This window comes from Physeter macrocephalus, chromosome 4 (genome assembly GCF_002837175.3).
Source record: "Physeter macrocephalus isolate SW-GA chromosome 4, ASM283717v5, whole genome shotgun sequence".
Lineage (NCBI taxonomy): Eukaryota > Metazoa > Chordata > Mammalia > Artiodactyla > Physeteridae > Physeter > Physeter macrocephalus.
Genome location: NC_041217.1, coordinates 89,334,948 through 89,361,409, shown reverse-complemented (window position 1 = coordinate 89,361,409; position 26,462 = coordinate 89,334,948). Strand labels below are relative to the sequence as shown.

Genomic DNA, 26,462 nt, shown 5'->3' with positions numbered 1-26,462 from the left:
CCCCCAGCCCCGCCCCCCATTCCCTGCATCTGTGCAGCGCTGTCCCCGCCTGAGCATCCCTCCCTCCTCGGAGCCCCTCCCCCTCGGCATCCGGGTGCAGTGGGTGAACCTTCCCCGTGGCCCAGGGCTGCGCTCGTTCCTCGCCACCTGTCCTCTGCCTCCACTCCTGGGGTCCTTGAGGATGGAGATGACACCCCCACGGGAGCGGTTCTGAACTAATCACTTGAGTTCATCAGGATTGGCTGGGACAAGCACGCAGCTCTCTGCTCACCTCCACGCTTTATCCGTCTTGTTCCACATCTTCAACGCCTTCCCTCTCTCTCTGTTCTCTCCAGCTGCTCCAATACTAACCATCCGCTAAGAACAAGCTCAATTCCCACCTCCTCCGTAAAGCCCTCCAGGACTACCCTCTGTTGATTCTTTTCCCTCTGAGATCCTAGAGCACGCTATACCAACCAGTTTTCAGGGGGAAATTCTTTGCCTCTCCTCCTGTGTGTTCATCTTTTCTCTCCAACTCGACTATAGCGTTCTTGAACGGAAATCAGTATTACCGAGTGACTGAATATACTTTTCACGAGTAAGAAAATCAACTTAGGATTTTTTAACTTTACAGTAATGCGAAAGCAATACGCATTCAGTAGAAACTACTTCGACTTTTGAATTTTGAGCTTTCCTCGGGCCCACCGTATGGGGAAAGACACTTCCTCCTGATGCTGGGTGGCAAAGCCCCAGCTCCCCACCAGCCACGCGACCACACCAGGAGACAGCGGATAGATGCAACCACCACGGACCCAGACAAGCACTCTGCTTGTCAGTACAGTAGTCAATAAATTACACGAGATGGTCAGCACTTTATTAAAAAATAGTCCTTGCATTAGATGATTTTGCCCAACTATAGGCTAACCTAGGTGTTCTGAGTGCACTGAATGTAGGTGAAGCTAAGCAGTGATGTTTGACACGTCAGGTGTATTAAATGCATTTTCAATTTATGATATTTTCAACTTACCATGGGTTTACTGGGACGTAACCCCATGGTAAGTTGAGGAAGATCTGTACAACAGAAGCAGCAGCCAAGGAACCAGTAGGAGAAATAATGGTTTTTATTTAAAGACAGTCACGGCATGGAAGCAACCTAAGTGTCCATCAACAGATGAATGGATAAAGAAGATGTGGCACATATATACAATGGAATATTACTCAGCCATAAAAAGAAATGAAACTGAGTTATTTGTAATGAGGTGGATAGACCTGGAGTCTGTCATACAGAGTGAAGTAAGTCAGAAGGAGAAAAACAAATACCGTATGCTAACACATATATATGTAATCTAAGAAAAAAAATGTCATGAAGAGATTAGTGGTAGGATGGGAATAAAACACAGACCTACTAGAGCATGGACTTGAGGACGTGGGGAGGGGGAAGGGTAAGCTGTGACGAAGTGAGAGAGTGGCAGGGACATATATGCACTACCAAATGTAAATTAGATAGCTAGTGGGAAGCTGCCGCATAGCACAGGGAGATCACCTCTGTGCTTTGTGACCATGAGAGGGGTGGGATAGGGAGGGTGGGAGGGAGGGAGACACAAGAGGGAAGAGATATGGGAACATATGTATATGTATAACTGATTCACTTTGTTGTAAAGGAGAAACTAACACACTATTGTAAAACAGTTATACTCCAATAAAGATGTTGAAAAAAAAAAAAAAAAAATAGCTACAAGGTATATAATCCAATTTACAATTACTACTTGCATTCTTGGTCTTCACACATGAAACCAGCATATTCTTTGGGGTCACATTGTTCATTTCCTCATTTGGAATTTTTAAACACCAGATAGGGTGCTATATCAGTATAAGCTGGTGCTTCTATCACTTAAGTTTCTAACATCTTCCATATTTATAAACACACCCATAAATAAAGGTGCTAATGGAGGAAGGAGAAAGATTCTTTAATAAGCAGCTTAACGCAAGTAACTCCCTGCATGTAGGAGATTTTTACAAGAACCTAGCTCATAACTAAACGCTGCCTATTTTACTTAACTGATTTTTTTCTCTTTTTAAAAGATTGTATGAATGTTAAAGACTCTGTTTATATGTTGATGTTGAATAGGTATTGTTTAAATGGTAGCCTTTCAGCTTATTATAATTTACAACTATACAGAGTGCAGAGTGTAGTTATAAGTACTATGAAGTGTAGTCGACCCCTGAGGAAGCTGAGGCTTGGTCTTACCCAGGGAGGTTTGAGTGGGTGGCTATTGCTTTAGGGGCTACACCTTTTAGTTAGAAGAGAGCCCAGCAGCCCTCAGGAATAGTCTTAGCCATTCCTTTGTTTCCTTGCCATAAGTACGGGTCAGTGTTCCAAACAGACCATTAGTGCACAAGAAACAAATCTGGATGTTACTGTACAGACATTATAGAGACCAACAGCAGTTGTTAAAGAATCTTATTTTCCTACCTAAGAAAGAGTATTGTTCCTTTTCCCAATTCATGACATCTGCCAAAAAACAAAGCAAATGTAAAGCACTATAATATTTCTTCGCTTTTATGAAACTTGACTTTCTATATTTTTGTCCTAGTTCCTAGAAAAGGCCAGACTAGTTTTAAAATGCACACACACACATGCAGACACAAACACACACACACACACACACACACACACACACACACACACACTTTCAGGTTCTGACCCTGACAGATCTTGGCCGTTTACCCCCAGGTCTGGATATCAGGTTCTTTCCTTTGTGTGAACACACCTCTACCCACGTACATTGTTCTGCCCTCTGGTCATGGACATTCTGTTGACCTAGGCTTTATTTCTCCAGAGGATGCGGCTCGTACTTTGTATCTTATAATTTATAACCTGCTACCTCAACAGATATCAAGTTGGCCTTTGCAGTTTTACAGTCGGAGACTTTGGATATGGGAATGTATTTTTGTAGAAATTGCATATTCCGTTGTTGCCTCTCATATATTACAGCGTTATTCACAGGCACCAAAGGGAAGGCCTTGGCTAATGACCTCAAACTCCTGCCACACATAGGTTTTCATTTTCTAGTATTCTAAGCATCTTTTTTTCTGAGTCCTTTGACCCATTTATGAGAGACCTTTGTGATTATTTTATGTGAGTAGGAAATCTGAGGATTATTCAGGTTACTTAGAGGCCTTCGTGGAAAAACTCTTCTGCTTGAGGAATGTCATTTCAGAGACCAGAATGAGAACATCTGTTTATAACCACTTGGGGTCTATAACATAAACCTGAATAGCATATTATCTCAATGGTTATATTTCTTTTCAAACAAATAAGAATTGTCCTTCTAGTTTAAGGAAAAACAGAAGATGACATTGTTCTTCAAAGCCAGATGTATTATAGATTTGATAATAGCACAGAAAAGCCTCTCACTAGTGGCAATATTTTGGATATCTGTTGGGAAACCCCTGATTTCAGAGCACAGTTGCCTTAGGTGAGCGTCAGACCCCACCTAACTGACTGACTTGTATTAGGATTCCTCAAAGTGTGGGATGAGGTCAGGCTGTATCATAATCCCTCCCCCACCCCTACCCCCAAGGACACTTGTTTAAAAGATTCTGAGGGTCAGGCCTGCAAATCTACATTTTACTAAGTCTTTAGGTAGCACTCAAGCACTACAGGCTGTGAGAGCCGCAATCCTAGAAGACAGATGGATAAAGTCTCAGTGATCACCAAGACAACTGGACTTAACAATGAACTCTTGTCTCTCCTCTGTGCCTAGGTGCAAATGTAATCTCCATGCCACTGTGTGTGTGTATGACAACAGCAAATTGACCTGTGAATGTGAGCACAACACTACAGGTCCAGACTGTGGGAAATGCAAGAAGAATTATCAGGGCCGACCTTGGAGTCCAGGCTCGTATCTCCCCATCCCCAAAGGCACTGCAAATACCTGTGAGTAACTTTTGCTCGGTAATACCATATTTTGTGCACGATGAGCTGAGAGTTCCTCTCAATTTCACTTGCAATTGTGCTTTCACTCCTCTTACCAGGAGTCCCATTCCTCTTCAAAATGCAGCTAAAGCTTTCATCTCTATTTTGCCACTTGTAAGCACATTTTAGCACTTGGATCATCTGTTAAATTCAGTCTTCCAACATTCACATCAGTGTGTTGGGAAATGATAGAAACCACAGGAGAAATTTTTTCTAAGTGGATGCAACAGGAGCTGCTTTTTTTTTCCTTCCCCAAATTAATTTCCTATTAAAATAACAAAGGCATTCAAAACTCCCAACTCTGACTTAATTTTAACCATAAACTACTTCCAGAAATTCTCTAAATGTTTACAATCCCATTTCCCATACTGGGTAACCTAAGAGATGCTTTGTCTAGAAGATGTTTCCCTCTCCAAATTTAGCTACAGCCTGACTTTGCTCAGTGAAATGGTGGGCTTTTTCCAAATGCCAGCAGTTGACGTCATGCCTGGCGTGTATCCTGTTAGGAGAGGCTGCCTTTCGATAAAGAGTGTGACTGTAGGCCCGTAGGGACCACAGTAAGAAAAGGGATGTTTGTGTGCATGTGAAAAGAGCACAGGCATTATCTGTGTTCACAGGAAGCATGAGAGATGCCCCGTTATCACTCATGTGGGTGCCCCTCTGAAATCCCTGAACATCCCTCAGAGAACACGTTCTGACACGCTCAAGGAGACAAGTAATTACTTGCAGAATAAATTGCCCACTTCCATGCATGGACCGATTAGCCACTCACAAAAGCCCAAGGTTTGACCTCTTTTAAAAGTAGAGAAGGGTGAGGTTGAGAATACACCCATTCAAGTGAGAAGTGACAGAAATAGCAGGTCAGTGAGCAGTGGGGAGTGAGACCTCGAAAAGCCACCAGCTCCGTGTAAGGCTAAGAATGTTATCAGGCACTTCAAAGCAGCAGCTGTGAGAAACCAAACCCCAAAAACTAGTAGCCAGGAACCAGGACCTTATCAAGTGAAATGTAAAAGTAATGGACCCAGTAACAGGCCATAAAGAATGGGGGCAGGAAATTATGTTAAAATTTCTGTGAAGCAGGAAAAAAAATCCATCAAAGTTTAAAAAAAAAAATCCCTCTTTGTAAAGGTATTCCGTTTCTTTCTGTGTTAAAGAAAAAACTGACAGCCTAACTCCTAAAATTGATACATAAAGTTCTGTTGAGCAGAAATGATGATTTTTTTTTCAAGGCGATTTTATTAACAGAGACTCCGTGGGCTTTCCTCAATTGTTGAGAGCCATAGACTCGTGAATTCAGGAGGAATCTCATGAGGTTATTTGTTGCCATACCCTGTGACTAGCTAGAGTTCCTACCACCACAGTTGTCAAATTTAGTGTAAAGGTTTCCTCAAATGAAAATGACTCAGATTTCTTTTTTTTTTTTTTTTTTTTGGCGGTACGCGGGCCTCTCACTGCTGTAGCCTCTCCCGTTGCGGAGCACAGGCTCCGGACGCGCAGGCTCAGCGGCCATGGCTCACGGGCCCAGCGGCTCCGCGGCATGTGGGATCTTCCCGGACCGGGGCACGAACCCGCGTCCCCTGCATCGGCAGGCGGACTCCCAACCACTGCGCCACCAGGGAAGCCCCAGATTTCATTTTTGATGTCTGCTGCCCCTTTAGTGGGACAGGATGGAAGAGAACAATGTTTACAAACACTGGGTGGCATTCTGGCTCATCCTCAGGGCAGGCCAACTTGTCAGGGCTACTACAAAGGCAGCTGGGAGAGACTGCTGTTGAAGGCATTGGCTTCTATTCTAACACGACACGGTTTTTTTCTACACATAACTGTGCTTCAAAGTCTTGCTTATTTCAAGACATTTTCACTGGAAAGACCTTCTTGTACCAGCCAAGCTTTTTCACTGGAATGGATTTCTTGTTATATTCTCCACGGAAATGATTTACATAGCCCTAATATAATGCAACCTCTTTCAATTGTCCATGTGGATTCTACTGTCTATCCATCCCTTAGTTTTTCTTGGCCTTCTCTAGACTTTTCCCCATTTCTGTTAAAATATGAAGGTGACAGATGGACACAGTGGCCAAGGAGGTTGAATTCAACGTTTCAATCCTCAATACGGCAGAAGCTAGATTGAAGATTTTAAGATAATCTGCAATCGTCCAGTCTTGCAATGAAAATAACCCCTTTAAAGAAATCTCTGCCACATCAGACTGCTTGCAAATGTCCAAGGATGGAAGTAGGCAATTAAGTGGTTTAGTACACAGGTTCCAGAATCAAATACCAGTGTTTCCATTCACTAGCTCAGTGACCTTGAAAAAGTAAAGTCTCAATATTAACCTCTCTAACACTTGGCTTCCCATCTGTATTGTGAGGATAATAACAGTTCTTACCTCATAAGGATTTTGAGAGAAGTGAATAAGCTAACGCATGCGATGTGTTTAGCATAACACCTATCACAAAATAAGTGTTCAAAAATAATTTTATTTTTAGGCGTTTTTTCATAAGGCAGACTTGTCAATTATTGGACAGTTTTAATTGTTATAAAACTTATTTCTTAACATCAATATTGAGTGTCTCTTAATTTCCAACCACTTTTCTTTTTAAGTCTTAAAACACTATATCAATCCCAGTTTTCTTTCTTGTCCAGGTTAACATCATCAGCTCCATTTCTCATATGATAAGATTTTCAACTCTCTTACCTAGTTGTTTGCCCTGGAAGTCCTCTAATTTTTTAGTGTGGAAATTTAAGCCAAACACAGGACTTCTGGCACTGTTATGATTCTCCTGTCATTTTGGCTTTTTCTTACACACATGCATACATGCACACACTCATGTGTGCACGTGCACACACATACATGACTCGAGTTGGTACCTTACAAGTCAGATATTAAGAGGGACACTCAGGATATGCTGTATCCTAATACAGGAATAAAAAACCTAAGAAGTAAAAAGGAGTGGCTACAATCTCTGATCCCTCAACACCAACTCCTCAGTAGCCTAGAAATAACACTCATATTGGATAATCTCTGGATTTAGCAGAACTTCAAGCAGCCAGGATTTTTGAATAAGAAGATCAGTTCCTGCCTACTCTTAGCATAAAAACTAGGAAGGCTTCATTACATCAGGAAATTTTAAGATCTCCCTTCAAAACCACTCAGCCCATCACTCGGAAGGTCCTTAAACTGGCACCTTGCTGGGAATACTATGGCTTGGAAGTCCTAAATTCTGGAGCAACTCCAAGGCCACTTTTGTATGGAGCATATAGAGCCAGGAGAGAAGAGTACAGAGCCCCAGCCCTCTAAAACACTGCCACCCCAATCTGTGAGACACACCACATTTCCCTATGCATTTCATTATAATAGACTCGGCAGAAACAGAAGTAATAACTCTTGTGATGATATTTTTATTCATTGTGCTTTTTACTGAAGACTCAGTGTGTTTTCTTGGTTCTTTAAAGCCATATATATGTGTATCAATATATTTCTTATTTTTCTACAAAGCTTATGTTTTATGTGTAAGACATCTTTCTTCTCCCTATTGATCTTCATTCTATAGTTGATAGAATTCTATTTTGAATGTCCTTTGAATTTCATTTCTGTTTTCCAAGTAGATAGAAACTCTGTCCAACTTCATGCTTAATCATGATTCTCTTGATTCCCCTTGTCTACGTCATGAATAAAATTCTGATCCCTCTTGAAATTCTGATCCCTACTTATAGATGCTGAAAACTTAACAATTAACCTTTAGGAATAGTAATTCCAAAAAAGATAATATAATATTATCTACACCTCTGCTTGCCAAACTGTATGACCCTTACAAGAATTCCATGGCCAAATAAGTTTGGAAAACGCTATACATTATACTGACTCTTAAATATTCACATTACCTTATTAAAAACATTTGAGAACCCTAAAATAAGTAATCTATTTTATCATGTGTTTCCCAAACTTTATTGTTCATGGAACGCTTATAAACCTTCTATAAAACACTCTTCTGGGGACATGCTGCTGTAAATAATTTCCTCAGCTTACTGATAGAAATGTCATGGAGACAGACAGAAAGCCCAGCTAGTTGAGCTGTATTGAATCTTTTACTTTCCTCTTACCTACACAGTCTAATATTCTTCCAAGAAAGAAAATTAAATTGGTCTGACATTGACATTATTTGTTTGTTCAGAAATCCGACTTGAATTGTTATACAATATCTAGGTCTCCTCTGAGCGATGGAAAGTAATTTAATGATTGTTCCATTATTTTCTCTGGTATCAAATTTACATTGACCAATTTATATTTTCCCGGGTGTACATGTGTATGTCATTATCCAGACAATTTCCTAAGTGCTTCACATGCATTAGTTCATTTTTAACTCACAACAATTTTATAAGGTAGATGCTACTATTTTCATGTTATAGAGGTGGAATCTGATGACTACTAAGGAAAAGTATCTTGTTTAAGGTTTAGCTGCCTAGTCAGAATAAGAAGGAAGGTTGAACCCAGGTGTGTCTTGAGCCCAAAGACTGTACATCTCACTATATTGCTTCTCAGGTTAAAGTTCAGTGACTTCCTCTGTCCTCCACTGGGGTGTGGACTCCATCTGACACCTGTTTGAACAAGTCAGTCTTCTCTAAACCTGCTCTCTCCCACTTTTCTTCCTAGATTGCTGCTTGTTATTTCTTTGCCTCCAAAGACTCCCCTTCTACCTTGCTTTAAATTGTCATTCTCAGTGTACAGTTTTCTTCCTTGATATTCCTACCTAATCTTGTGGTTTTAGATCTTATTAATATTGGTTTAATGCTAATAAACAAATTATAGCCTGAATCTTTCTAATGAACCCAGGCCATTTTTTTCAGCTGTCTATGAAAATCTCAAAGTCAACATTGCAAGATACTGAATTCATTTCTTTTCCGCAAATCACCTTTGTCTTCACTCTCTATTGAAATTCTTCTCTTTTTTCAAGACTGCTCCTCAATGTGAACTCCTCGATGCAGGCTACCTAGACTGTCCTATGCAAAATCAGCTGCTCTTTTCTTGATAATGTATGTATATCAAGATAGATTCCTGATAATGTATGTGCACTTACAATTGGTTGACTATAATCAAAATTACCATGGTAGTGATAATAATGATAGCTAATATTTCTTAAGCTTACCATAGCCTTTTCTATTTTGTGAAGTGCTTTATGTACTTTCTTGCATTAAATCCTTACAATGTCCCCATGGGGTGTGTACTATTTTTATCCCCATTTTACAGATAAAGGAACATAGGCACATAAAGGTTGCCCCAAGATCCCACAGCGAATACATGACAGAGCAAGATTTAAACTCAGGTCATTCTGACTTCAGGACCTAAAATGTTAGCAATTTAAGAATGGGACCATATTTTATTCTTGGCCTTCATAAATGTTTGTGGAATTAATTATTTGGTGAATGAACAAGTAAACCTATACAGTCTTGAAATGTGCTTGTGGATGCATTGACCTCCCATCGATCTTCCCATGTCCCCTGGAATATGTGGCCTTCACAGTTCAGCAGTTCTAACAAAAGGGCCTTCAGTCTCGCATAGGAAGAGACCAGCTGAGATTTGGAGGAAATACAATAGGAAAGAGAATCACTTATTTTTCATGGGTGCTCACGACCCATCCAGCCATCTAGAGATGACATATTGGCTGGCTGGTTTTTATAGGCCTCCCTAAGTGACATTCATGGCCTCAGTGACTTGACCATTGTTGGGCTCTGACTACCAGTTTTTCAGGCTCAATACCCTGATTCTGTCAGCACAATAAGAGAGGACCTTCCTCTAAGAGCCTTATATATATGAACCAAGCTGTAGGGCCAATATATAGAACCAGGATACCTACCAAGTTATTCATGTACAACCACTAGTCCACAGTCATTTATTTGATGCTTATGGGACCAGATCTGATTTGGAATTCAAATTTTTTAAATTTTAAAAGGTAATACAGTGTACATACATTATATTACATCAATACCCACAGCAGATTATCAGGTAGAACCACTTAATCAAACATCTTAATATTTCTGTAGCAAACCTATGATTATTTATTTCTGTAGCAAACCTATGATTATTTTCACTGAGTGAGATAAAGGAGAAGACCTCATATCCCTTCCAGTCAGGTTTTGTCACCAAATTAGTTCAGATCACATTATGTCATGCTGCAGCTAAATTTCGGGGAAAAAAACTGTGTGTCTTCAGAGTTTTGTTTTGTTTTGTTTTGTTTTTTGAGGATTAGAGATAAGAGATAGGGGCCTATAATAAATTGATCAATAATATAGAGTAGCCGTTAGAGCCCCAAGCTCTGGATCCTGGACCTCTGGATTCAAATCTCAGTCTCCTTCCCAACTGACTGCAATGATCTTGGGCAAACTCTTTGTGTTTGAGTTTTTCCCCGACCGTAAAATAAACCTGAGTATTGACATCATAGGGTTGTCACAAAAATTAAATGGATTAACACATGTAAGATACTGAGAACGGTGGTAGGCACATAGTAAGCACACAATGAAGTTAGCTGTTATTATCATTATAATTGCACTGAAATCTAGCATGTGGACCCACCCCAGTCTAAAGAGCAAATTCTCTCTTTGGAGACAACAACTGTATGGGTAGATAAATTGTGCCCAAATGCCAGATTATTCATCCACAATATGAAATAACTGTTACGGTGTTCAGAATATTCAAGTCCTTATGATCAGTGTATTCTCTCCCCTGTAATTAAGTCTCCTTGTAGAGCCAGATACTAATCAGAAGGTTGCTTGGTGAGCATGGGAATTAAATTCAAAAATTTAAATGATTCAAATGCTAATAACATCAGGCTGAAACATCAGACACATCCATCCTACCCCAGGGTCAACCTCCCTAATGCCAACAGAACACTGAAGGCCTGAAAGTTTACAGGTTACCCCTCCCTCTTCCTGAGACAGTGCTAGGCCAGTACTGCCACCACATGCCTGAAGATGCTCTTCTTTGTAGGCTTTTACCTTCTGACTAGCTTTTCTTCCAATCTTCAGATATGTTAATACACTAAGTTATCAATAGATTAATGTCACCTCTGTCAAATTTGTCATAGACACTCAGGTCCCAGAGCCCTTCTGTTGTTCTAAGATGACTTAGCTAACTCTGGATCATTTATATGTTGATTTGACAGTACAATTCTGTGAAGGCAATCTTATTTCCTTCACTTTCAAGTTCCTGGGAGACAACCCACCGTACCTCCTATCCACAGCAGTTTGGACCAGGGAGCCGGGTTGAAAGGACGTTGGAAGTAGTTCCTCTAGAATACAAATGAGGCTGCAGAGTGTTTTCTTACTCATCATCTAACTTCTTTTTCAACTGGGCTTTTTGGAGTTAGAGCTCCCAGTGGCTGCAACCTGGCTAGAAGAAAATCTAGTCACCTACTTGATAGGCTTTTTTCAAACCACCTAACACAACAATGGTAATATTTTCTCTCAGTTTAAAGCATGCTGAATCCTTGTCTCTTCTGCCTCCCTCTTGATGAAAAGCTGTTGAACTTTCCATTGATTCTCAAAAGGAGTTATGACTTTTAGCACTGCATTCATCTGCTTTGAAAAATCAGAGTGGTTATTTTTGAGGTCTCCATCAGGTTGTCTGCCTTAAGCTTAACTATATCCCCTTTAGCCACATACTTGGTGGGAGGGTTAGTAAAGTTGGAAGAAGAAGAAGGAGACGGAGAAGGAGAAGAAGAGGAGGGGGAGGGGAGAAAGAAGAGGGAGGGGGAGGGGAGGAAGATGAGGAGGAGGAAGGAGAAAATAACAAACTATATAAGTCTACTAGGGTCTCATCCCCCAATTGCAGTAGAATTCCTTAAATAAATAAATAAATAAATATGGGATTGGGGAGGGCTGGGTGAGGAGGGAAGAATTGTAAGTACCTACAAGCTTAGCACTTTCACATTCTTTGGCCCTTTGGCTTACTCAACATGTATGTGTATCTCTGCCTGAAGGAGCATATCTATTCTAGAAGAAGCAGAAGTCCTAAACTCATATACCACATATTGCAGAACCTTCCCTTAAAGCTCATTCGTACCTGTGTTTCATTTCCTCGGTGTAAGTTTAGCAGTGTCTCAGTAGATGGGGATTAGGAATTACCTGCTCTAGTGTTGACTATAAAGGGGTCAATTTGGACGAGGACCTTACTTCTCATTGTGCCTTTGATTTCCTCTTCTGTAAAATTAAAGTGCTGAGTAAGATTATTTCTTAACTCCCTTTCAGCTCTCCATTTTTGGTCACTCTTTCTGAATTAACTTATCTGGTACCTTCCTTTTTTCTTCCCTTCCTATCTACTTCTCATCTATCTTTCCCAAATATTTTTGAGGTTGTTTCAGAGATAGATTTAAGCTAATGAAGCTTAAATTACAGGGCCCCTCACTAGACTCCTTCTAAATTTAAAAAAAATCTAATTTCATGTCTGATTTTATACTTTAAAGTTAATATTCCCAAAAAAAGCTCCTAGATTTGTGTTTGCTGTAGGTCCCACAAAATCTGCATTTCCCCCTGGATAGCTTAGGGAACAAGACAAATAAAAATAAGAGCACACAAATAGGAATATAAAAGGAAGGTGTGAGAAAAAAAGAATAGAAAGAAAATAAGCCAAGCATTAAATCAGTTTACCCAGTTGAGCATCAAGCTGACCTCTGAGTTTCCTGGAAGGCAAAGTGGTGAAGGGCATATCTACACATTGTATAACTCTTGCTATTAGAATGGAGGAAATTTCCAAAGAGAACAAAAATATTTATTAATAATGAACTCTGAGAAATGTCTCAGTGGAACATTTTATAGGGTACAAGATCGTACTATGACCAAAAGTGGTATTTTCACTCTGATAGAAACCTTCTATCAGAAACAGGCGATAAATTTTTGCTCAAATATACATTGAGCAACTCTCCTGTACCAGGCATTGTCCTGAGCAGACAACAGAGATACAGACATGACGCTCGTCCCCTCAGAGGTCTCAGGCAAACACACAATCATAGAGATAAGTTGATAAGTTGCTCACAGAGGCATGCACAAAGAGGTGTGCCATCACAAAGGACACTGGCTAATTCACATCAGGGAGGTGAAGAAGGAAGGGAAGAAATAACTTCTGAGCTCAATTTTAAAGGTAAAAATATTCTTTACATAATAGTTGTCACTTCACAGGGAATGGTTAAAAAAACTGCCAACACATGTCTAGACAACTTTCCTGAACATAATCTGACTATCATTCCTGTGGCTTATGGGCAACCATCACTGTTGTAAGATGGAGTTGCATTCATTGATTCAGCACTTACAGACCCCAAAGACACCCACCTTTCATGAAATGAATTGTAGCCTTCCTGTGTTAGTTTCTTAAGCATTTGAAAGATTTCTCATGACTTACTCATAGCCTTTTCAATGCATATAACTGGTTTATTAAATTCTTCAGTTGTTTGTAGAGAACCAAAAGCAAGGTGTTTGAACATTACAATAAGAAACATTAGGGAAAAAATAACATTTGACAGTATACTAATGGACATCCCTTGGTGTTCAGGTATTTTCAACTTCAAAAATCTTTATTCCAATGAGCAGTTTAAAAATCTTTTCTAAGCAATTCCCATTTTACAACAATGGAATAGAAAGTGACTCCCCTGGTAGCACCTCACAAAATTTTAAACCACAAAATGAGAAAGAGCCTGAATTTTAAACATCCAAATGTTAGTTAATAGAAAACATCTTCATGAGGAAAATAGACTCTCATAATGGTCTTGCTTGGCCAGGTTTGTATAGCTGCAATGACCATTTCTCCCAGCACTGGCATCCCCAAAGGAATGGAAACATTTCTGCATCTTTCTGAAGTATTCAACTGCAGCAAGTACTGCATCAAACAGTCTTACAGGTTTGCTCTCCACTGTGTCTGGCCAAACATCCTGAGAACTCCACCTTGCATTATGCATGGCCCTCTAACTCCATGCAAGTTTGAAAACACATGAAAAGTCTCTTCCTGCCAACCCAACTTCCATTCTCTTTGACTGATTATGAAGGCATAGCAGTTCCTTGTAATGGAGCAGGATTTTCAATCATGGGGAAATTTGGAGCTTCTGCAACTAATACTAAAATTATGATGCTGCCATCATACCTCACTCAACAGGGGATTTGCAAGGGAAAAAAACTAAAGATTCAGTACCAAGTCAGTGTCACACTGTGGCAAAGATAGTCTACTGAAATGTCAGGTTAGGAATCCAGCAGTCCTTTGCAGAAATCGCATCCAGCTTGAAATTCAGTTCAGACAAAGTTAAAACATGGAAATGAAAATTTAGGTTTCCAGTTTGGGTTGGTCAGCGATCAGTAATTTAGCTGAAGCATCATAAGCTCTGTGCATTTAAAGTCAAGAGACTTTGAATGTATATCTAATAACTGAAAATAAGATTTCATCCCTTCCAGGGTTTTTTAAAACATCTTGGTAAGCTTTAATTTCTCCTCCTCCCCTCCTTACTAAGAAATAGGAAAACAGCTCTTGATTTTAGAGAATACAAAGCTAGAAATCTCTGAGCAAGATACAATGATTAGTTAAAATAAGCAGAGGGCAGTTGTTCAAAGATTAAATACTAAAATAGAAATTTAATGATTCCTACATTTACCACCTGTTAGCACACTTCACGATGTGGAGAACAAGTCCGAACAGCTCATTAACAGCTATCATTTATTGACTGTGTACCATGTGTCAGACATTTTTATGGATTATCTCATTCAATTCTCACAGCAGCCCTGTGCAGTAGATATTATTAGCCCCTTTCAGATGAGGAAACAGGCTTAGAGAGGCTGGGAACTTGCCTGAAATCACCCAGCTAGTCAGTTGCAAAGCATGACTCTTAGTTCTGTCTTATTCGCATCTCATGCTCTCACCCACACCACTACCTGAATTTAGTGGAAATGTTACAAATCTCTGACTTCTAATTAGTAGTATCTATCATGGTGTTGCTTGCTTGATGACCCAACTATATCAATAATAGTAATCATAGCAAAGATGGTTGGTTATAGCACATACTACCTGCCAAGCAACGCTTTGAGTACTTTAATTATATATATATGTAATCCTTGCAACAACTCTAAGAGGTGGAGAACTGAGCCACAGAGAGCATAAGCCACGGGCCCCAGGGTCACACAGTCAATGGGTATAAGAGCAAAGCTTCAGGGCTTCCCTGGTGGCGCAGTGGTCGAGAGTCCGCCTGCCGATGCAGGGGACACGGGTTCGTGCCCCGGTCCGGGAGGATCCCACATGCCGCGGAGCGGCTGGGCCCGTGAGCCATGGCCGCTGAGCCTGCGCGTCCGGAGCCTGCGCTCCGCGACCGGAGAGGCCACAGCAGTGAGAGGCCCGCGTACGGCAAAAAAAAAAAAAAAAAAAAAGAGCAAAGCTTCAAACCGAGACAGCCTGGCTCTCATGCCCCTGCTCTTGGCTAGGGGTTTTCATCTGGATACAGACTAAATTCAGGTCCACATTTATACCAAGTTCAGTCACATTCTGAAATGGTTCTACCACCTCAGCAGAGCTTGGCAATTACAGTAGAAGCTGAAAAATCGATGAAGCCCGTGGTCGATGTGAAAACCTAATGTACTCTTGAATCATTCTGCTCAATTTAATTTCTATTACAGAATCTAATCCAAATATCTGACAAGTAAAAGAAGACTAAAAATGACGGTTATATGTAGTTAATCAGATAAAATGCCAAATGACTTTCAACACCTAACACATGCATATCAACACATTTAAAGAGATCTATTGCATATGTGGATATATTTGCACAGGCCCATATAATGCATACTTGGTGCTTTGTGACCAGAACACAAGCCTAGCTTAATATCTGTTTTGAACCACATACAAATTTTCATTAACCTTATAAGTAAGCACAAAATGTTTGATATCACGAAGCTGTCTTGAACAAGCTGTTAAAGTTGAACATTAATTTCCCAACTCTGATGAGTTTAAGGAGTTCTAGAATAAAGCAAAATGGTCTCACTGGATGGATATATATTTTGGGGTTTTTTGGTGCTATTTTTCTAATGACCTGAATGTTATCAAGTGTTTATGTTTCTGAGATTTTTATATTATGTTAAAGATGTCACATACTATTAAATGTCTAACAGCTTTTCTTTATTGTTTTCTTTCTCTCCAGGTATCCCCAGTATTTCCAGTATTGGCAGTAAGTAAAAAAAGTCACCAATCCAAGTCTAGGCCAGCTTTGCTTTGTTGTTCAGCTCCTCAGATCTATTTTCCCAGTGTCCATTTCTGACGTAAGAGAGTATTTCCTTTGTGAATTGAATTGCTGTGTTTGTTCTCTGCACAGATATGGTGAGAGCACAGATGAAATAGTTATCTATGTAAAACTCCTCTGTGGATATGGCAGTGCCACTGCTTGCCTGACTACTGTTGATCAATGAAGGCTACCTTTACAGAGGTGCAATTAGTTACATAACCATAACTCATTTAGCAAAAGTATAAACAGTCCTATTTACCCATACCTGGTAACCAACAAACAACTTGAACTCTCTCCCTAGGACTGAATATGGATTTCTACCATAATTTAGAAAAGCAGAGAATGAATGTTTTAGGCTTATTCATTAGAACCGAAAAAAATCACCGTGCAACCAGGGAGTGGGAATTTTATTAGTGCATTAAACTTTAGCCTTTGTGAAGGCCTGAAAGAGGTAGGTTTGTGATCATTAGTCTTACTGGAGGAATGAAGGAAAAAAATAACCAGTATGTCCATTTCTCCCTCCTAAAATACAATTACCCATGTTTTCCTGACTACTTAGTTTCAAGTTTGATAGAGAAGGGGCATGAAAAAATACATGCAAAATTTAAGAGTAAGGATGCTAGAAATTCCTGCAATGAATATTTTAGAAGAAATATCAGCAATTGAAAAGAGAAATCTCTCTTCAACTTTCTGTGGAACATTTCTCTAGTACCATTGCAAAGAGAATTCTACCAGCTGTCATGGGAGAACCAGGCTGTAGCTCCCTCCTTACATTTAAAACAAGGAAACCAAACACCAAGCCTGAAATACTCACTGAGGAAATGCCCCATAACTTTTCAGAGCCGAATCTCACATATTTTTAAATATTGTTCCCTTTCCCTCTGATGGCTAAAACCTTTGGACAGCTACTGAATAACTGATTTGAAATAAAGTACTGAAGAAGCCAAGATTATGCACTGTAAGTGAAAAGAAGCATCTTCACTGGGGTCTCACCCCTCACACTCTTTGTCATAGGTGGTGGGCCACGCAGGGTGATATAAGTGTAAACAGCAGTGGTTGGAGCATTCCAATACCCAACATCCATCTAAAAAGCAATACACTCATAATTTGGATAAAACAACTTCCCGCTTCTTATAAATGCACAGTCAGGTCTCCCAATTTATAAGTCAACCTAGTTTACTTACACTTGAGAATAGGCCTGCACGTGGGTTTGTTAAGCACTAGACGCGTTAAATGCCATGAAAATCAGCCCCTTTGTAAATAGAAATAGGAGTAGTGTTCACATTCATTTAGATACCAGACTAATGCTGCAGCTTCCTCTTTGTGATCTTGTTGAAATGGCATCAGTGCTACAAACTTGCAAATGAAAACCTTCAGATCTAATAGTCTAATTTTTCTGCTGTAGTATCTCCCTTGGCATTTGCCTAACTGTATACATATGCCACATTGTGCTCCTTTCAGGCCTTGACAATTGCATTTGCGCATACATTTTGGAGCAAAAGGGAACCAAATGGAAGCAAGCTGAGGCTGCTATGGTAATCTGACTTGTCAGAAGTTTCAGAAATGGATGGATGGAAAGTAGTTCTTTGGTGTTAGGGTGTGTTTCTGTTCGGAGTGTCAATCGTGTGTTGCATGGAATTTCTGACTGTACTGCTCACTCAACATCTCATTCGGCCGCCTCCGCCACATGCCCCATCTCTGAGCATCAGCAGATGTTGACCTTTTACACACTGAATCGGGAAATTCCAGTTTTGCTTTGTTTTATTTTGAAATCAATGGTGACCTGAAAGGATGCTTTGTTGTGCTTTTGGAAAATGTATTAAGCTTTATTATCGGGAAACTAGGAAAATTTGACTCCTTAATACCTAACCCAAACCCTCTAACAAATAAAGTGATAGCTTGTACCCTGCCTTCATGAGGCCTCTGGCTGTTCTGCTTGGAGTGCTATGGGTGTTTCCTCAGAGTTCTCAGGCAAACAGGATATAAGTGCTTCCAGGGGTCACCCAACATCACACAGGACTAGCTTGCTTATTGCCTGGCTTTAAGGTCAAGAGATTTACCATAAAACCATCAAACATGATTGTATCTTCTAGGCTGCTTTAATGGCATTTACACATTCCTTCTTTGAGGACTCATAAGGTGCTCATTGTATGCACTGGTGGATGGATTCCTTTGCTCTCCAAAGGGCATGAATTCATGACTCACTGCCTGTTCTAGAGCACACAGAAATGGGGTTTCCAAGGTATAAGCCAGAGAAGAGAGAGCTGCTTGGATTTTTAACTAAGTTTGGGTGTTTGCCAGGGCTTTTCCCTTTATCCCAAGGAAGGAATCAATGAACATAATTCCACCAAGTACATAGAAAGATGCCATTATAATAGATGTAACACCCATGAGATTCCCATCATCAAAGAGTATCTCAAGGAAAATGAATGATGCATATTATCAGCATAAATTATTCATGTATGTAACCATAAGTTCATATACATATGCTATATACACAGTGACTGAAGATTTTAGAGGCCTATTAGATTTCAGTATAGATTTCAAACTGTCAACACCTGTATTAAGGTTCAAATGCATAGACAGAGTGGTCATCCTTTCCGATCATCTGCTAAAAATGTTTTTGAAACAAATTTCCCATTAAGGTCATTTGTACCTGCTATTGTCTATCTATTAGAAAATAGGTTTCCCAATCATCCCAAAAGTACTTGATTTACAACTCAGTCATTTTGGTGTGCTTTGGCCATGGCTGAAAAACTATTGGTGATAATGTCAGCAATTAATGAATCCCAAAATAGATCTGTAGCCATTTGAGCCTTATGAGCTCTGTTTCTCCTTTACCTGATGTAGTAGTAATTCATTCAGGTTTCATTTTTTATGTAAAATGTATCATGCACTTATAAGTAAACATTCACAATTTTATCCAAGTGAATATTTGTTGATGCTGATGATCCAAATTAATATTTGGTTTGGTGTGGATGTTTTTGTTAAAGTGATAAACTAATCATTATGTTCGAACATATATTATCAGATCCTTAGCCTTGAAAAGCAAGTGATTTCACTAATTATGTTAAACAGTATATTATTTAAAAAAAACATAATTAGAACAACAAGGGTTGGCCTAATGTGCAAATAGCTTTGTGTGAGTGATTATCACTTAAAAAGCAAATGACAGAGGTTAAAGGTAACAAAGTCAGAGGTTAAAGACAGATAATCCACTGAAAATTCACATCAGGAAACACCATTTAAAAAAACTTGGAATTTTTGAATAAACAAAACCATTTCTTAGAATAGCAACAAAGAAAAGACATATGTAGACATTTTGTGAACCCAAATGTACATTGTTTCCTTAAACTACCTTCAAATGATTGACATCATGGTTTATAAAGTGTAGAAATTGATGGAGGCGTTTGGCTGTCCCCTCCTCTTCAATTTATTCAATTTGAAACAACAGTTCACTTAAGGGAAATATTCCATTTTCCTGCTTTCTCTTATAATGAGCACTGCCTTCATCACAGAGTTAAAAATTCATCTCTAATTTGATTTAATTGGCAGGACTATTAAACAAGGGAAGTGCTACCTGCAGGGATTCATCAGCCTGTTGAGAAAGCTCAGAGATGTTTTCATACTTGAAAACATTTGATGCCAGTTGGAGACCTTGTAAAAGTTATTTTCCATAAAGCATCCAAATATTTTTGTTCAGAACTGATTTACTGTAGAAACCTGGATCGTGAGGAAAATAACAAGGTTAATCATTTCCCCACTCAAGGGTTATTAGTAATCTTGTTCATTCTATCCAGAGAGCTTCAGTGTTTGTTTGTTTTTCTCCCTTTGCTTTAATACTTCTAAATCCCCAAATAAAAGTTTCATTTGAATCACCCTTTAGCTAATTAGGTTTTATATAATGAAGAAAAAAATTATCAGGCTAGTGTAGCTATATGGCAAAGTGCATGGTGTGCTACATTAATTTTGAACTGTTTGCTGATGTTCTAGAAGGAAAGCTAAGGTCCCAGGTGAGATGTCTTTGGGGCTTTGTTATATCATGTACCCAGTATTCTCATCACAGATCCATTTCATATTTGTGTAACTAACATTTCACATTCATGAAACCTTTGTGGTTATCCAAAAATTGAATGAACATTAGGACATAGCTGCTTCTTTAATCCTGAAGAATAAATTAAATATTCCAGTGAAGAAGGGGGAAGTATCCCCTACCTTAAAAAAAAATCCAAGAGGTTAGCAATCTTTAGCAAACAACAATTGGCCACCTTGAGCAATGTTGACTTTTTTCATGTATTAACCTTTTCCCAAGTGACTTTAGAATGTCAAGCCACTTTTTAAGTGTGAGCTGATATCTGTACCTTTGCTGTTATCTCTGTATGCGGGCATCTGGAAATTCCTAGCTTAAACAAAGATTTGCCAAGATCTCTGAAAGGTCCTGTGATGAACCTTCCAACATGTAACTGTGAACTAAGAGTGGGGTATCACCGAAGACTTCTTAGAATATCAATAGAGAGCTGGCCAGCTAACTGCTCCACTTCCTGGGAACTGGAGGGAAATGTCCGCACATGTCTACAGAATTCCATTTTACAAATGGTGAATCGGAGGCTCAGAGTGTCTGAGTAACTTACCAAATGTAATACGTCCAGGAAGCCCTGTCTGACTCCGAAAGCTGTGCTTATAACATTATACCAGGTGGAAGAGGTTAGAAAGAAAAATTCTAGATTTATTAACTCCTACTTCAGACTCTTTCCAATCTAATACATTGCACCTTAGACCTGTTGATCCCTGAATTGACCCATTTCTGTGCAGGGAACTTTAGTGTCCTGGAGAAAAACAGAAGTTCATTTTCTGTTACCTCACTGTGTGGTCAACAGAAGCTACATTAAAATGTGCCCTTTCTCTACGACCATCAATGATAAACATCCTCAGTAAGCTGAGGGAGAGGGGAAATGTAAAGATGTTACATATATTATAGAACATGTGACAGTTCATGAAATTAGCTCTGCAAATTGTGAAACATGCTTGTACATATTTTATGACTGTAAAAATCCAAATATTTACTTTATTGACATAGTCGCTCATAGCAAAAAACATTCTGTGTGCCATCTGAAGGGCAGCCTTACCACTATTACATTAAACTGTATCTTCCCCAGCAGTTTAATGATGCTGTATTTCTGAGAGTAGGCAGCTCACTGTAAAGATGGTAAGATTACCTCCAAGGCTCTAGGGGTTTCTTCTGAAGAGCCTTAGGGTTTTCTATAGATTCCTTTGTAGACATCAATAATGTGGTTTCCAAACTCCCTGAGGAACAAGAGCAATAACTCTACAAATCCAAAGGGACCCTGTGACTTTGTCTCTTCCTGACGTTTTCCTCATACACTCCTGGAAGAAGGATGTTTAATGAAGGCTCACTAACATCCTCTCAGCAGTGGCTTTTCATATCCATGGTGGCACCCTGTTTCCCACTGTATTTTAGAACCAAAAACGTATGTAAAAATTAGTCTTTTTAGGAAATTTAAAGAGCACTCATCCAACATCATAATCTTACAGACAAGGCAACTAAGGCTTAATTGAATCATCTAAGTCATCTGGTGGCCAAGGCAGGATTCTAGCTCAATGTCCAATTTCCAAACTAGGACCCTTTAGAATTCATCCACCTTTCTCATTTAATTAAGTGACTAATGTATGAAACACTATAAAGTAGACTATTCTAGAAAAAAAGAAAAAACATGGGAAAGCATAGTCACAATTTACTTTGGTTTTAAAGGGTATCCACAAAATGAGTTGAAAGCTGCCTATGATTCATGCTAAGGGAGTGAATGTGTGATAGAAGACAGTATTCTAAAACCCTAACTCTAAAGCTTTCTTGATGTAAATAAAGTGTTTTTAGCCTTCTGCTTCAAGCTTCCTTTCAGCTTGATTCACTATGGTGTCAGCAATAGATGGTCAAGTTTAGCAATTCTAACCTAGTTCTCTCCAACTCACAGTGCAAAGAGTTTTCCTTGGGGCACAGAGGAGAAAAACTTTCTACCAAAGTCTAATTTTTATAACTAGAATCTCAGTTTTTCTGATTCATGAAAAGGAGCTTCAAGTGCCACAACCAAATTGTCACATAACAGTTTTCTGAGTCTCTCCTTAATGGAAAAAAAAAAAAATTCAGGCAAGATATATATATATCTGATTCATAGTCTAAATTGATGTGCTTCTAAACTGAAAGAAACTTGAAAATTAACATTTTATCATTGTGTTAAAAATCAAATCTTTTCCACGGTATTCCAAAATAATTCCTGTTGCTTTCTGAACAATAGTATTAATCAATGTAGGCCCTAGAACCAGATTATTCCCTAAAGTAATTTGTATCTTAAGTGAGATTTTTACATACCCAAATCACTTGCTTTGGGAACAATTAAGATTTCACGAAATAGGGGGAGCACGTTATTACCTCTACTTCAATTCAGTAAGAACTGTTTATACTACAATAATATTTTTATTACAACAGCAACCACAAATAGAGTAATAAGAGCTAACAAGACATTGTAAATCAACTATACTTCAATATAAAAAGAATAAGAACTGACATTTCTTAAATGCTCACTACAATGACAAGCAAATATTAACTCATTCATTCAGCCTTGACAACAACCAGTAGGTAGTGTCATTATCCCATTTTACATATAGGAAAGCTTAGACACTGATATGTTAAGGAGCTTGTCCAAGTGGTAAAACTGGGATTTGAATCCAGTCCAAGCTCTATTTACATGCACCATATCTTAAATAAATTCCCCTAAATAGATATTACCTAGGCTTCCCATAGATGTAATTTGAAATTTTAGCAATGACAATAGAGTAACAGCATAAGATGGGCATTTCAGATATTTTGTTTCTTTTTAAAGGGGGCAGTGGTTGAGTATGTAGTCTTGGTCTCCATATTCCTCAAGCCAAAGTCTTTGGAGATCATCAAAATGAGTTCAATCCATCTTCCCAGATGTATGGGACCAGGATCCTTGAGAAGTAGGGATTTCCATAAAAGGCTATTCTTGAAGGATTGGCCATCTACAGTCCCACTGGACACATATGATAATCCCTCCCCTTACCTCAGTAATAATTTCTTAACTCCAGTTTGGGTTTCACTATGACAGTCAAAGGTCCACAGTTACAACGTGCAGCAATAATTTTCCCTCCACACAGGGGATTCTTAATCCCCTAAATCCCCTAGATTCTCCAAAGGGCATGTGCTTCATACCAACAGGTTTCATCTTTCTGTGAACTTTAGTGTGACACTGCTAGGCCATGAAAGAACCATTGGAGTGATGGGATTTAATGGCTGAGAGAAACCATGGAGATCTTTTAGTCCAGCACCTTTATCTCACAGGTAAAGAAATTGAAGTCCAGGGAATTAATAGACAGACAGCTACTCAACAGAACTGGGACCAGATCCCGTATCTTCTGATTCCAGGGACCCTTTGCCTTGCAACATACTACCACTCTGAGACCTTCATATGACCCAAAGATATTCCTTAGTTAATTCATGAAAGAATGAAATTAATAAATTCTGCAACAGTTCACCTAGAAGCAATACCAATACCTTTGACATATTATAATATTTTTTTGTATTTGCAATTTCTAACTATTCAAAATAAGCGGCCACTGGCTAAAAGTTCTCAGAGGCTTCATGTTACGCAAAGACTTTTATTAGCATTGAATATGATAACACAGAATTTGTCCCAATTATACAACGAATATACCCTCCAATGTGCCTAATTTACTTCTGGGAATTAAACATTTGCTAGTAACTTTGACTGAATATTTATATGTGCCAGGATCTTCGAGTAACAAGAGTAGCCAGACAGTAACTGGCTAATTTTAAGTTGTTTTCTTACTTGGCCTTGCAATTATAAAACAAAATAAAAATTAAAAAAATTAAAAAGAGATATTAAATTAAAAATTGCATGATGACCAAATATTAAAACATGTAAGCACAGACAGTAACATGCTATAGAAGCTTAGGGTCCACAAATTTCAATATTTTGTTTTTCAGGACATTTTTCCTCCCAAGGAAAAGACATCACGCATAAAATTTTGTCCCACTAGAGATATGTATAGATTAGATTAGGATTTCAACGTGATGACTGCTGGTGGCTCTGAGTTTTAATTTTTCAGGAAGGTTAGGCATCCCACATAATGAAGATCATTTGGAAAAAAATGTCTAATTATATTCCCAAGCAAACACAAAAGCTACACTCTCCCATCCCCCAAGAAACTATCATAAGTACACAATACAGAAGAAAATACCTGCCAGGTAGGGATCAGATTGTAACTGAGGTGTCTATCTTGATAATTTCATACAGGTCAAGTAGTTAACAATTCAAAAGTAGAGTGACCTACATTAATTTTTTATACATGTAGGAAGATCCTCAAAACGTAATCTCAGCATCCTAGGGGAAAAATCATAAAAGAGTATACTAAAATATAGGCGTAAAATATTTATTACATTAGAATATGGAATAAAGCTGAATTTATAAAATTAATTTTCAAAGCTCACTTCTAACTTTTATTTAGCATAAAATTTTTGTCTTTACTTAAATTTTTTGGCAAAGCTTATTAACAAAATGATTAATTATATTATTACTTTCATTTCATCAAGAAAGTCAAGCCACTGAATACTTAACATTAAATTTACAAACATCACCCCACATATGACCTGTATTTGCCTCTCTTACAGAAAAAGATGGAGAGAACCATTTAAAAGAATACATTTTTCTTAATTTAATGCTAATAATATAAGTAAGTATATTTTTTATATAAAACTATAACAGTGGTTTGAAATCTCTTCTAAATAAACAATTTCTAGGGACTTCCCTGGTGGTCTAGTGGTTAAGACTTCACTTTCCAATGCAGGGGGTGCAGGTTCGATCCCTGGTCAGGGAGATAAGATCCCATATGCCTCGGGGCCAAAAACCCAAAACGTAAAACAGAAGCAATATTGTAACAAATTTAATAAAGTCTTTAAAAATGGTCCACATAAAAAAACCTTAAAAAAAAAAACCCAATTTCTAGAAATCATTTGTTTTTCAAAAGTGATCATTGCAGTTCAAGTAGGCTTAACATTCAGTCAATAACTTGCATATTTTGCCTGCATGTTACCAAATATCTATTTATTTAGTAACACCTGGATACAGATGTGGAAAATTGTTACATTCTTTAATCATTCATAAATTTTGATGGATACAGCAATATCAATATTAAGATTTACTTTGCTTTTATGTGTATACACACACACACATACACACACAGAGTAACAGTAGATCAGCTTTTCTAACAAATGTTAAAAAACCAAAGTTATAGTGAAAGTTCCATGTCTTGCAAGAATGTTATTTACTATAATCTAATTATGGAGGAAACAATCTGATAATACCTGTTTACAGTAGCCTAGCCACTTGATATCAATTACTCAGTTATTAGATATTTACTGAGGCCTTCTGGAAGGCTTTGCCCTTCCTCAAAGAGATCCAATCTAATTACAGAGACAAGAAATAGACATAAAATTTAAACTAGCAATATTGAAACTTACGCCTATCCACATATCAGTGAGAAATAAGGAGCACATAAGGTAACATGCTATAGGAGTTTAGAGGCAAGAACTCTCCTTGTGGACTTGGGTGGTCCCAAAGGACCACACTAGAGTTATGGTTTTGAGTTGATCTCAATGAATGGTAGATTTGAGTCATGAAATGACTGCTTTAATTGCATGGCCTATGTACCTTAGCAAAAATAGCTTTAAAGCACCCAGTCCTAAAGCTGGCTCTTCTCCTGCTTTTCCAGAGTCTTTTTTTTTTTTTTAATACAGGTGAATCTAAGAAAGAAATAACATTAATTCTTAAATTAACAATGCTTATAATTGGATTGGAACCAATAACTTTAGAAATATATTTTGAGCTAGAAACATCATGAAAATATATATTTAAAAAAAGAAAATATATACACACCCATACATACAAACCTTAGATATGATCAGAAGCACCTTGGACTATTCTCCTTAAGCCAGAACCACCAGTCATCTTTCTCTTTCTCTCTCTGAGAAATTGCATAAATAAAAATAGGAAATAAATCCACTTCTTTGCAGAGATAATGGCTCACACTTAAAACATACCCTAAAGAATCTCTCCTGAAGACTAATGTAACAAGCTCTTATCTGTAAATATAAATTGCAGAGAATGGAATCCTCAAGTGAGAAATTATTTCTTTCCTGTTATCTTCTAGT

General features: G+C 38.4%; 1 protein-coding gene across 5 annotated transcripts in view; it reads left to right on the top strand.

The window, feature by feature from the left end:
• NTNG1 (netrin G1) overlaps positions 1 to 26,462 on the top strand; it is a 335,633-nt gene that overhangs the window by 239,112 nt on the left and 70,059 nt on the right. For 4 of the 5 annotated variants that reach the window (XM_024119979.3, XM_055084396.1, XM_028489046.2 and 1 more), the window contains exons 4-5: positions 3,747 to 3,919; positions 16,118 to 16,144. In XM_024119979.3, coding sequence (XP_023975747.1) covers positions 3,747 to 3,919; positions 16,118 to 16,144 — 200 coding nt within the window. The remainder of the gene's footprint in view (positions 1 to 3,746; positions 3,920 to 16,117; positions 16,145 to 26,462) is intronic. The other variant, XM_055084398.1, reaches the window with a different exon arrangement.